Source organism: Artibeus jamaicensis, unplaced genomic scaffold (assembly GCF_021234435.1).
Source record: "Artibeus jamaicensis isolate MK-2021 breed Jamaican fruit bat unplaced genomic scaffold, CSHL_Jam_final contig_464, whole genome shotgun sequence".
NCBI lineage: Eukaryota > Metazoa > Chordata > Mammalia > Chiroptera > Phyllostomidae > Artibeus > Artibeus jamaicensis.
In genome coordinates, this window is record NW_026521842.1 from 13,039,835 (window position 1) to 13,051,623 (window position 11,789).

The window sequence follows — 11,789 nt, forward strand, 5'->3', positions numbered from 1 at the left end:
CCCTGTGGTAGGGAGGCCCCCGCAGCCCTCCCAGCCCTGGCTGCCCAGCCCCCCTCTTCAGAGGGAGAGTGCAGCGAGTGGTGTGACTCAGGGGCCCTGGTAGGAGAGGACGGGCGGAGGGCACCGCAGCTGGGCTCTGCTGGAATCAGCTTCCCCAGGCCGGGCCCAGCCTTGCTTTTGTATCGTGTAGAACCCAGGGCCTCCTGTGTCTGGAGAGCCAGCAACAGCATAGACAGACCCGCACTCACCTCACTGAGCCTCTGTCCTCAGAGCCAGCCCAGGGCTGAGGGGGGAGACTTGCCCCTGCCCACGGGGTGGAGCTTGGCAGCCAGGAGACCTGCCCATGGACCCCAGGTCACTGGCTCCCACTTCCTGCCCTACCTGCCCCTTCAGCTGCCAGGCCAGAGACAGGCGGGTGGCAGAAGCTTGCCCTGCTGGAGGGGCACAGCCCTGCCTGGGGAGCCCTTTCCCGTGGGGAGGTGGCAGAGAGCAGTGCCTAGCTGGTGAGCCTTGGGACAGGCCATAGTCCATCCCCTTACACACACAGTCCGTGCTCTGCACACTGCACACTGCACCCCAGGGAGGTGCGCCCTTTCCCCCACCCTTCTCTCCCCCGAGTCTTTGCAGTCGGCCCATCCTGGTGCATCTGAGAGGCTGGGCAGGCAGGGGAACCCTTGGGCCAAGAAACACAGTGCTGAGACTCTTGCGGGCTGCAGACTCAAGCCCACGTTTTGGCCATTGGTTCTGTTGCCCTACAGTTGAGGGGCTTGCTTTTACACTGCTGCTGGGCTCACCTGGCAGGCGCCCGGCTGCCCTCTCCCAAGAAGCCCCACCGATCCTGGCTCGGGCAGCTGAGATTTCATCTATCTTTGTTTCGCGATGGTGAAAGTGGTGCTTGGTTGTCATAGAAAATGCATAATCAGTGCAAAAGCCTGGACAGGAGACGCCCTGGTCCAGAGGTAATCACTGGCCAGTCTGGGTGTATTTTGTCCAGCATAGTCTCTGCCTTTCACAGGCTCATACACATTCTTTTGCATTTTGAAGCTGTAAATCCAATATCAGATATCGAAAGCACTTCTGGGTCCCTAAGCATGATTGTGACTGCTGCCCTGGGTTTCACTCTGCTGCCTGCCTCCCCACCGGTGGGCTCTCAGTGGTTTCTGATGGTGCATGTCTCTGACAGTGAGGGGGCAGACGTCTTGGTGTGTGCGCATCTGTGCCCACATTTCAAGGTCCTGCTTTCATAAACCTCGTTATTCCCTTTGGGGCTGGGAAGCAGGCTCCTGGTTCTGCCATAGAGGTTGGCTGGGCTATGGAGGAACCCTGCCAGGACTTTGGTTGGGGAGGCTGGGCCCCTGGTGCCCAGGACTCTGGTGGGCGAGTGAGGCTAGTGGTCAGGAGGGGTCAGATCCTGGAGCAGAGTGGCTCGAGAGAGGTCGGCACCCTTTGGGCTGAGTCATGGCTTTGGGAAGCTGAGAGAAATAGGTAAGGGGGGGCGTGTTTTGTGAGGTCATTCTTGGGGGTGTGCCTCTGGGGCAGGGCGCAGCTGTGCCTACGGGAGCAGCTGGGGCGGTGAGTCAGGCTCTGGGGAGACGCAGCTGCGCTCAGTCCTGTGCCTCCTGGGAGCTTTGCCTCTTCCCCAGGCTCCCGGTACTGGGCCGTGGTGGGGTCCGGAGCAAGGGGGCCTGTGTCAGGCATGTCCACCACTCTCAGTGAGAGCGTAGATGGTCACCTGCTGTGCCCCACAGCACTCTGATGTCGTCCCATTTCTCGGAGGAGGAAACCAAGCTTCTGGATGGTGGTGTGGTGGGGGTGTGCCAAGGCCAGATGTGAGTCAGTGACCCTTTTGCAGAAGGGGAAGTCTGGCAGCCGAGCCATCTGGAGGTTGCTGGGCACCCAGACAGAGTCGGGCAGGAGGCCTGCCCTATCTCACTGGGCCTCGATAGCCATTAGCGCCATTAGCTTCATGCCTCACTCTTGCTCTGCAGACACCCCGATGGGACCCTGCTTCTGTGGGTCTGCTGTCCGCACTGCAGAGGTGTGTGTGTGTGAGAGAGAGAGTGTGTGAGAGAGGTCTTGGGTTGGGGTCTGTGTCCCCTCCCAGACTCTGGCTGTGTCCCTCACCCCCAGGGGCCTTGAGGTCCTGCTAATGGGGCCCCATGTGGGGAGCAGGACAGCCTCTAATTAGCGGGCTCAGCAGCTCTGTGGAGAGATGGATTTTGTAATGAGGTTTCTTCTCCACTGGTGGCTTCCATACTGTTTTTTTCTACCAGAAAAACTTGCTGGCCAATATAGCTGCTTACTGTCACCAGCTCAGCCGCAGGAGTGGCAAGCTGCCCAGGGCCTGGGGTCCAGCCCCCAGAGCCCTTCCTCCTGCACTACCCTTCATTTGCAGGGGGCTGAGAGGGGCTTGCGTGCACAACCCTGTTCTTGAGGCCTGGTCCCCACCTGCCCTTCAGAGGCCAGCAAGGGTCCTGGAGATGCCTCAGGCCTTGTTTCAAGGCCCCGCCAACCTGCCACATCCCACCAGCCCCCGCCTGCCCGCCTGCCCTACTGTTGGCAGGTTCCCGTATCCAAAAATAGCTCTGGAGGAGACTCAAGTCTGGGGCTCAAGGAGGGAGATGAGTCTGGGGAGGGCTGCCAACTCCATTTCCAGACACGCAGGGGTGGGGGGCAGTGGGCGGGGGACACCCCACTGAGGCCCCAGCAGCCAACGGGAGCCTGCCCAAGAGCCCGGTGTTGCTTTGCTGCGCTGGCTGCCCAGGAGGCCAGCAGGGAATGCAGGAGCGGGAGGCTCTGCCAAGCTCTGGGCCCATGAGAAAAGTGCTGGTGCCTGGCCCCTGGAGAGACACTCAGCTGCTCCTGGCAGCCAGCAGGGCCTGGGGGGCGGGGCACAAGCAGGGACACCGGAATCTGGGGGCCTTGAGCCTGAGGGCGGGCCCTGCCTCAGCCCTACTGCCCCAGGGCTATGTGTGGGGAGGGCCTGAGTCAACCCTGTCCCAGACGTCCCCTTTGATCAAGAAACAAAAGGCTTCTCTGTCGGAGAAGAGCAGAGCAGGCAGCCTTGTGGGGGAGGCTTGCCCTGAGCCGCCTTAGGAGATCCTGCCAGCCTCTCGCTCAGGGCTGACCCCCACCCAGTCTGCTCCTCCCACAGGGCCAGGTGCCTGCAGGGAGGCGGCTGCCTGCCCAGCACTGCCTGTTGGACAGGGTGCTGACAGGAAGGGCTGTGGGCAGCTCGAGGCTCTGGATCCTGGGCCGGGGGCAGGGCACCAAGGCAGGGAGAGGCCGGTCTCCTCTCTGGGCAGATGTTACCTGCTGGGGTGAGTGGTGGTCTCAGGGCCCCGTGGGGATGGGGGTGGGAATCTTGGTTCTAGCATCGGCTACTCCCTCATGCCCACACCCTCTCTCTCCATCTGCTCAAGAACTGGCTCTGGGGCCTGGGAGTCCCTACTGACCCTGTTCAGGAGTCTCCCCGAGAAATGCTGGGGGGGCCGGGGAGGACAGGGGCCTGCTTGCCGCTCTGCCAGGCCACTGCCTACTTCTCTGGAGGCCCCCGGCTGTGGTGGTTGGGGTCTGCTCAGGCCACCTCCTCTGGCCCCACCACCTGCATCTGCGTCCGAAGGTGGCTGCTGGATCCTGTGGTCAGGAGAGCTCCTTGCTGGCAGACCTTTCTGAGAAGCATGTAGCTGGGAGGTGTCCTGAGGCAGGGGCACCTCACTCAAGGGTGGCCCACCCTCCGTCAGCCCATAGGCACCCTCTTCTGCAGCCTCCTGGGTCATCCAGCGGGACAGGCTGCCTCTGTTCCCTGGCCGGAGCCGCCAATAAATATTGGTTTATTCCCAGTAAACCCCGGGGGCCTAGTGTTTGCCAGGGGTGGCATTTCCTTGAAGAAAGGGCAGAGAATGCGTGAGGATGAGAATGCCCTTGCCTTAGAGTGACCTCTGGGCCCACCCTTGGGGGACCCCCCACTCACCGCCTTGGTGTCCCAGCTCTTCACGGGAGGAGTGGAATCTCCCCGAGGACTTGAGGGTGGGCCCTGGAGCCTGGCTTCCAGGACTAGTGGAGACAGTCTGCGGTCTGTCCTAGGTGGTGGTGCCCACCCGCGTGGGGCAAGGCTACGTGTTTGAGGCCTCCCAGCCAGAGCAGGACGAGTATGACATCCCACGCCACCTGCTGGGCCCAGCGCCCCAGGACATCTACGACGTGCCCCCTGTTCGAGGGCTGCTCCCCAGCCAGTACGGCCAGGAGGTAGGTGTAGGGGCTGGAATGGGGGCGACTCAGGCTGGCCCTGCTCGGGGAGCTGGGCTTTCTCAGCCGTGGCCAGGGCAGGGGGTCTGGGGTGGGCGCTGTGGAGTTTCTGCTTTGCATTTCCTCAGGGGACCCTGGCCCCTGAGTCACGGCACCTTTCCTGCCCCTCAGGTGTATGACACGCCTCCCATGGCCGTCAAGGGCCCCAATGGCTGGGACCCGTCCCTGGACGTGTATGACGTGCCCCCCAGTGTGGAGAAGGGCCTGCCGCCGTCCAGCCACCACGCGGTGAGCAGTGGGGGACGCTGGGGCCTCCGGGGTTGAGTCCTGATTGCGCTCAGGGTTCCGGACGGGACTGCGGGTGTGCGCACCACAGTGGGGGCCCTCGTCTGCAGGGCTGGGGCCTCGAGGGACCTGACTGCAGACCCCGGCTCTGTCCCTCTCTTGCCCTGTGATGGGTGCTTTTCTGAGCCTCAGCTTCCTCAGCTGCAGAAGGGCCCTTGGAGGGCCCTCCCCATGGGTGCTTGAGGGGAACACCCGGGGTGTCGGCGGGGTGAGCACAGAATTTGGCACATCCGGACCAGGGCTCTTCTGAGGGCAGAGGAGGGGTGCCCAGTAACGATGAGAGGGAATTACCGTATTTTTGGACCATAAGACGCACTCAGGTTTTAGAGGAAAATAGGGAAAAATTTTTTGAAGTGTAAAGGGTAAAGTATTTAGTAATGTAACATAATATTTCACCAATGTAAATGTAAACAACACTCAGCAGCAGCATTAACAACCATCATTCCTCCCAAATTAGGTGGGAGTGGGGAGGGGGCAGGGTATGCCTTATAGTCCAAAAAATACGGTAGGAGCAAACCAGGTTGTCCTTAAGCTGACAACATAAAAAGCTCAGTCACATGCGTGCCACAGAGCAGTGAATACACAGGCAGCGGTGGTGGTGGCAGTGATGGCAGTGGTGGTGGTGGTGATGGTGGCAGTAGTGGCAGCTGTGACGGTGGTGGTGGTGGCTGTGATGGTGGTGGCGGTGGCGGCGGTGGCGGTGGTCGCGGTGAAGGTGGTGGTAGTAGTATAGCCGACCTCCCACTGAGCGTTGGAAGTTACACGGTGCACTGCCTCACGGAGCCCTGACAATGCACCTGCGAGGCAGTTCTTCCATCTCACGCCTGGGCAGACGGGCGCCGCCTCAGGTCACACGGCCAGTCCGCAGTGGAGCCAGGCTTCTGAGCTCAGCTGTGGCTCCACAACTGGGCTCTCAGCTGTAACCTGCGTGGACGAACCTGTGCACTCGGGCCGGCCGTGTCTGTGCAGGCGACCGAGTCCCGGCCCTAGGCTCCAGGTGGGCTGGTGGGTGGGCAGACTTGACCACCCTTTGGCCCCTCAGGTGTACGATGTTCCTCCATCGGTGAGCAAGGACGTCCCTGACGGCCCACTGCTACGTGAAGAAACCTATGACGTGCCCCCTGCCTTTGCCAAGGCCAAGCCCTTTGACCCAACCCGCCACCCGCTGGTCCTGGCCGCACCGCCTCCAGACTCCCCGCCAACTGAGGATGTGTATGACGTGCCGCCCCCTGCGCCCGACCTCTACGACGTGCCCCCCGGCTTGAGGCGGCCTGGCCCTGGCACCCTCTACGACGTGCCTCGAGAGCGGGTCCTTCCTCCTGAGGTAGCCGACAGCGGTGTGGCTGACGATGGTGTGTATGTGGTGCCCCCACCGGCCGAGCGAGAGGCCCCGACTGAGGCCAAGCGCCTGTCCGCTTCCAGCACGGGCAGCACTCGAAGCAGCCAGTCGGCATCCTCCCTGGAGGCACCAGGGCCGGGCCGAGAGCCCCTAGAGCTGGAGGTGGCCGTGGAGGCCCTGGCCCGGCTACAGCAGGGTGTGAGTGCCACTGTAGCCCACCTCTTGGACGTGGCGGGCAGTGCCGGTGGGTGTGGGGGCTGGCGCAGCAGCACTGAGCCTCAGGAGCCCCAGGTGCCGGACCTGCGAGCTGCTATGGCCGCCGTCCAGGGGGCCGTCCATGAGCTGCTAGAGTTTGCCCGCAGTGCCGTGGGCAATGCTGCCCACACTTCTGACCGCACGCTGCATGCCAAGCTTAACCGGCAGCTGCAGAAGATGGAGGACGTGTACCAGACATTGGTGGCCCACGGTCAGACCTTCGACAGTAGCCACGGAGGCGCTGGGGCCACTCCCGAAGACCTGGACCGCCTGGTGGCCTGCTCACGGGCTGTGCCTGAGGACGCCAAGCAGCTGGCCTCCTTCTTGCACGGCAATGCGTCGCTGCTCTTCAGACGGACCAAGGCCCCTGTCCCAGGGCCCGAGGGAGGTGGCCCCCTGCACCCCAACCCCACCGACAAGGCCAGCAGCATCCAGTCCCGGCCCCTGCCCTCACCCCCCAAGTTCACATCCCAGGAGTCACCGGACGGGCAGTACGAGAACAGTGAGGGGGGCTGGATGGAGGATTACGACTATGTCCACCTGCAGGTGGGTGCCTGCCCCGCCTGGGGCCCTGGGGAAGCCCCCTGGCCCATCGAGCTCTGATTTTTCCACCCTTGTCGTGGGCCCCTCGTCACCCTGCACGGGAACCTGTGGCCCAAGGAGGATTTAGCCCCAGCAGGGTTTCGGGAGTCCCTGTGTTCTCCTCTCACCCTGACCTTCCAGGACAGGTGGCCCCCGGAAGCCGATGCCTTCCCCCACCGCAGGCCTTTGGGTCAGTGTGTTACTGTCGTCAGGGTCCTGCAGTGCCAGCCAGGGAAGGCTCTAGAGCCCCCGCAGGGGTGGGGCTTCTCTGGTGACCAGGACAGAGGTGGCCGTAGTGTTTGGGGAGGTGGATTCTGAAGCATATGCAAAAGCAGATACTTCCAGCAGGGAGAACTCCCACGGTGGTGGGAGGTGGGGTGGGGTGGGGTGGACCTCTGAGCAGGAACACGGGTGCTAGTCAGTCTCGGCATTCCAGGCTGAGGGCCAGCAGATGCCAAGGCCCAGTGGTCAGGGACAGGAGAGCAGGCATGGATATGATTCCTGACACTGGAGCCAGGCAGAGAGGATGTCTGTGGCCACAAAGACCATGCCCAGCCCTTCCTGTGCTGGCCGGAGATAGAGGAGCCCAGGAGAGCCACTTCCTCGGGAAGCTGCCCCCGCCTGTGGGGCCTGTGGGGCTCTGGCTCACTCAGACCAGTCTTTGTCTGCCCCCCAGGGGAAGGAGGAGTTTGAGAAGACCCAGAAGGAGCTGTTGGAAAAGGGCAACATCATGCGGCAGGGGAAGGGCCAGCTGGAGCTGCAGCAGGTGAGGACATGCTCAGGGTCACCAGCCTGGCCCAACATGCACAGGCTTCTCCTCCTTCAGAGGAGCCAGCTGCCCCTCGGCTGCGTGACTGTCTCCGTGGGCGGGTTGGGTCGATGTTTTGTCAGAGTGCTCGTGGTGGCCGTGGCCATGTTAGCGCACACACACGCTGAACAGTGTGAAAGAAAAAGCAAGCTCCCCAGAGGCAGTTTAATGTGATACTTTGTGAGCAGTTACGTCTGCTTTTATCCCACGGGTTTTTCCATGGTATCAAACACTGCACAAATGCCATGCAACAGCTACTATTGAACATTTACATTGTACCCAATCCGCAGATAAACTATCTGCCAGCATAGAATTTCCTGCATGTTTTGGATCACTTGAAAGACATAGTTAAAAAATTAAGGGAGTTTTATTCTGATTATGAAGATAATAAAAGTTAAAGACTAGCACAAGGTAATACAAATATCACCCATCAGGTTTCCCCCACCCCCCGCCCCTGAGACCAGAGTGCACACAGGCAGAGCTGCAGCCTCCCCAGCTGCAGAGCGGGATCCGGGGGGCACCTGCTCAGGCTGACGCCAGAATGATGAATAAAGAAAGGTACAGGGCTTGGAACACCCCTGGCACATAGATGATGCTCAGTGACGGGGTAGATGTTGATAATTGTACATAAAGTACACGCAGTCTCCAGTGATTTAAGAAGTGACATGTGCTTTATCCTCTGTTTCCTGCGGACCCCACCAGCGTTTGTTCGGCCAGTCCCTGTCGGTGGCATCTAGGCTCTGGGCATTGCTTTCGTAAATGTTGCCTTGCTGAATGTAACTCTCTTCACGTATCTATCTCCAAGAGATCACTTAGGTTACTGGAAGCTGGACTAAAAGGTAGGAGTAGGTAGGAAAAACTCTGAACATCTAGAGTTTCTGGTCTGGAGACATGAAATACAGGTGAAGTACAGGCACATGAAATGTATTGACAAGGATGTTTATTGCTCCATTTCCATATCAATGAAGACTCTGGAACCCCCCCCCCCACAGCTGTCTAAGAGTATGGTTTGCATGAAGTATGACATTTTCGTAAGGTAGACTGTTGTACAGCTGTGGCATTGAGAACTGTCAGAAAATGGAAAAGACCCGCCAGAGTCCAGAACAGAACAGAAGTGAGTGTCTTCTCTTACTAGACAAGAGAACCGAGGGGTGAGCTTTACCATAGCTGCCTGAGGGGAGAAGTTGGGGGGCTGTGAGTGGTACGTTTCATGTTGGTTTCGCCAATTAAATTAAGGCCCGACACCTCAGGTAGAACAGAACTTGTCTTTCCCTGAGTCTGTGCACAAGCCGGTCACAGCCACTCAGTGCCCTGGTCGGAAGCGGCTCCGGTGAGGACCTGTCAGTCAAACCAGGCTCCCAGGCGAGGCCGCCGCTCATGGAAGCTTCCCTCTTGTCACGTGCTTTTACACAAACTCACCAGCATGAAATGATTGACCTGTTGGCGCTAAAAGTAGGTGATCAAATATTATGTATAGTGTTGTCAGGTTTTTTAAAGTGTTTATAATGTTTAAGATTTTATTTATTTACTTTTAGAGAGAGGGAGAAAGAGAGGGAGAGAAACATCATTTGGTTGCCTCTCACGCATCCCCCAACAGGTCAGGCATGTGCCCTGAGTGGGAATTGAACCGGCAACCTTTCAGTTCATAGGTTGGTGCCCAATCCACTGAGCCACACCAGTCAGGGCTGAAAATCTTGAACAATATTTACCTTTTTTTGGGGGGTAGGGGTACAGATTTTTGTTTTCTGAAATTTTACAAATACCAAGGCATTTCTTTTGTTTAGAATTTTTATCATGAAAAATGTAATACATTTATAAGATTGAAAAGAAGTAGCCCTCTGGGTCCCATTCACTCAGCACCAGCCGTTCTTGACACAGCGACTGTCTGGCCCCCGTTGCCCCAGACCATTTTGAACGCATTATGTTGTGTGCAGAAAGCTTGAATGTGTCATTCTGAAAGATAGTTTACCAGATCTTTTAGTGTATTATTTTGGGTGCGTGGGATTCCAGGTGATAGGTACCTTATTTTCTTCCCGTGTGGTGTATTTGAACCTTTTAATGTTGTGTACATTAGGAAGAACATGTTTTTAACTTTCCATTTGGAAAACGTATAGATTCACAGGAGGTCGCAAAGAGAACACAGAGCAGTCCTGTGCGCCCGTCACCCAGTCCCTCCCCACAGTCACTTCGGACGAGAGAGCAGCACCCGGTGACGTGCCTCACCCTGCAGCCGCTCATCTGTCCCATTTCTACCACTTTGTCATTTGAAACATGTCACACCATACATGAGATCGGTGAAAGTCGGGTGGAGAGCAGAACCCGTCACTTGCTGTGGGCACCGCCCCGTTTACCCCTTCCTGCCGTGTCTGCGGCTTCACTCTGCTTTCCCTCTCCCCAGCTGAAGCAGTTTGAGCGGCTGGAGCAGGAGGTGTCACGACCCATAGACCACGACCTGACCAACTGGACGCCGGCCCAGCCCCTGGCCCCGGGGCGCACGGGGGGCCTGGGCCCCTCGGACCGGCAGCTGCTGCTCTTCTACCTGGAGCAGTGCGAGGCCAACCTGACCACGCTCACCAACGCGGTGGACGCCTTCTTCACCGCCGTGGCCACCAACCAGCCGCCCAAGATCTTTGTGGCCCACAGCAAGTTCGTCATCCTCAGCGCCCACAAGCTGGTGTTCATCGGGGACACGCTGTCGCGACAGGCCAAGGCCGCCGACGTGCGCAGCCAGGTGACTCACTACAGCAACCTGCTGTGCGACCTGCTGCGTGGCATCGTGGCGACCACCAAGGCTGCCGCCCTGCAGTACCCGTCGCCCGCCGCTGCCCAGGACATGGTGGACAGGGTCAGGGAGCTGGGCCACAGCACCCAGCAGTTCCGCCGGGTCCTGGGCCAGCTGGCGGCTGCCTGAGAATGGATGACCTGAGGGATGGAGGCCAGGGGAGGAGGGCGGTGAGGCCCGGGCTGCCCCGGGCACCCTCCCCAAGAGTCCTGGTGCTGCAGGCCGGGGGCAGGCAACCTCAGCTCCACCCAGGCCTGGTGCCCTGGATGCCCAGGGATCTGTACATATTTATGACAGGGCAGGGTGTGGGCTCAGAGGGGCCCAAGCAGAGCTAGGCCTCCAGAGCTGAGGCCAAGGAGCAGGCTGGGGGGGCGTCCCCGAGTTCACTGTGGGCCTGGAGCGGGCCCCGACACTGAGCGGCCCAGCCAGGAGCACGCAGGCCCCCTGACCCACAGGGCCTTGGTGGCCCCTGTGGGCTGACCCCATCCCCATGGGGGTGCCATGTCCCCGCCCCGCAGGGGTCAGTGCAGCTGTGATGTGTCCCTTCTCAGCACCAGGAGAAAACCCTAAAAAACTATTTTTCATTATTGACTTTCCAATAATTTGGCTAATGGTCTACATTTAAATAAAATTTTTAAAAATGATAAGCACTTTCCTGAGGTGTGAGGGGCAAGAGGACTCTCGGGTGGGAAGGTAGGTTCGTGCCCCTTGTGGATGCCCAGGGTAGGAGTATGGACTGGAGGGACCCTTGGTGAGGCTGCGGGAAGCAGCACTGGGCCGGGAGCTGAGGCCAGGCACCTCCTGCCCAGTGGGGGGAGGTCTGTGAATGGCTCTAAGGCCTGCGGGGCCCGGTGCAGCCTGCCCGCTGTGTAGTCTGGGCTGGGGGTCCGGTGGTCTGGGAGTCGGGCCTGGTCTCCCCCTCCCCGGCTGCTGGCTCTGCCTCCTTCCCTCCAGCGTCCTACGTCCTGCACAGGCCATGGCGCCCCTGGCTGGTCCTTGAACAGGACAGAGGCAGCCGGGAAAGGGCAGTGGCTCCCTCATCCACCACTGAGAGGAGGGGTCCTTTCCAGTGTTGCCAGTGTGGGCATGGGAGAGGCAGCCCGGGGCCGCTCCTGGGAGGGTCCCTGGAACCAGAGGTCCATGCAGGCAGTAGCAGGCTCGTCCTCTGGACACTGCTCCCCAGTGCTGGCCCCAGGCAGGTTGAGCAGGCGGCATGTGGTGAGGACCTGGCAGTCCAGCCCAGGTGGGAGTGTGGCAGCCAAGGTCCCATTCATCTTCATGTGCCCTCCTTGGCCACTCTCTGGGGACGTGGACTAAGGAGAGCCCCTCCCAGGGACCCCCCTGCCACCTGCCCCAGTGAATGTCCAAGTTCAGGGGCAAAGTGAGGCCTGTATTGGGGTGAGACCCCAATACAGGACACGGACACCATT

At 59.8% G+C, this 11,789-nt stretch overlaps 1 protein-coding gene across 3 annotated transcripts in view; it reads left to right on the forward strand.

Annotated features, from left to right (window-relative positions):
* BCAR1 (BCAR1 scaffold protein, Cas family member) overlaps nucleotides 1–11,015 on the forward strand; it is a 38,072-nt gene extending 27,057 nt beyond the window's left edge. The window contains exons 3-7 of one of the 3 annotated variants that reach the window (XM_053666660.1): nucleotides 4,087–4,248; nucleotides 4,420–4,536; nucleotides 5,636–6,733; nucleotides 7,428–7,535; nucleotides 9,976–11,015. In XM_053666660.1, the coding sequence (XP_053522635.1) occupies nucleotides 4,087–4,248; nucleotides 4,420–4,536; nucleotides 5,636–6,733; nucleotides 7,428–7,535; nucleotides 9,976–10,488 (1,998 nt within the window). In that variant the 3' untranslated portion in view covers nucleotides 10,489–11,015. The remainder of the gene's footprint in view (nucleotides 1–4,086; nucleotides 4,249–4,419; nucleotides 4,537–5,635; nucleotides 6,734–7,427; nucleotides 7,536–9,975) is intronic. The other 2 variants (XM_053666659.1, XM_037144757.2) reach the window with 2 other exon arrangements.
* Nucleotides 11,016–11,789: the final 774 nt, after the last annotated feature.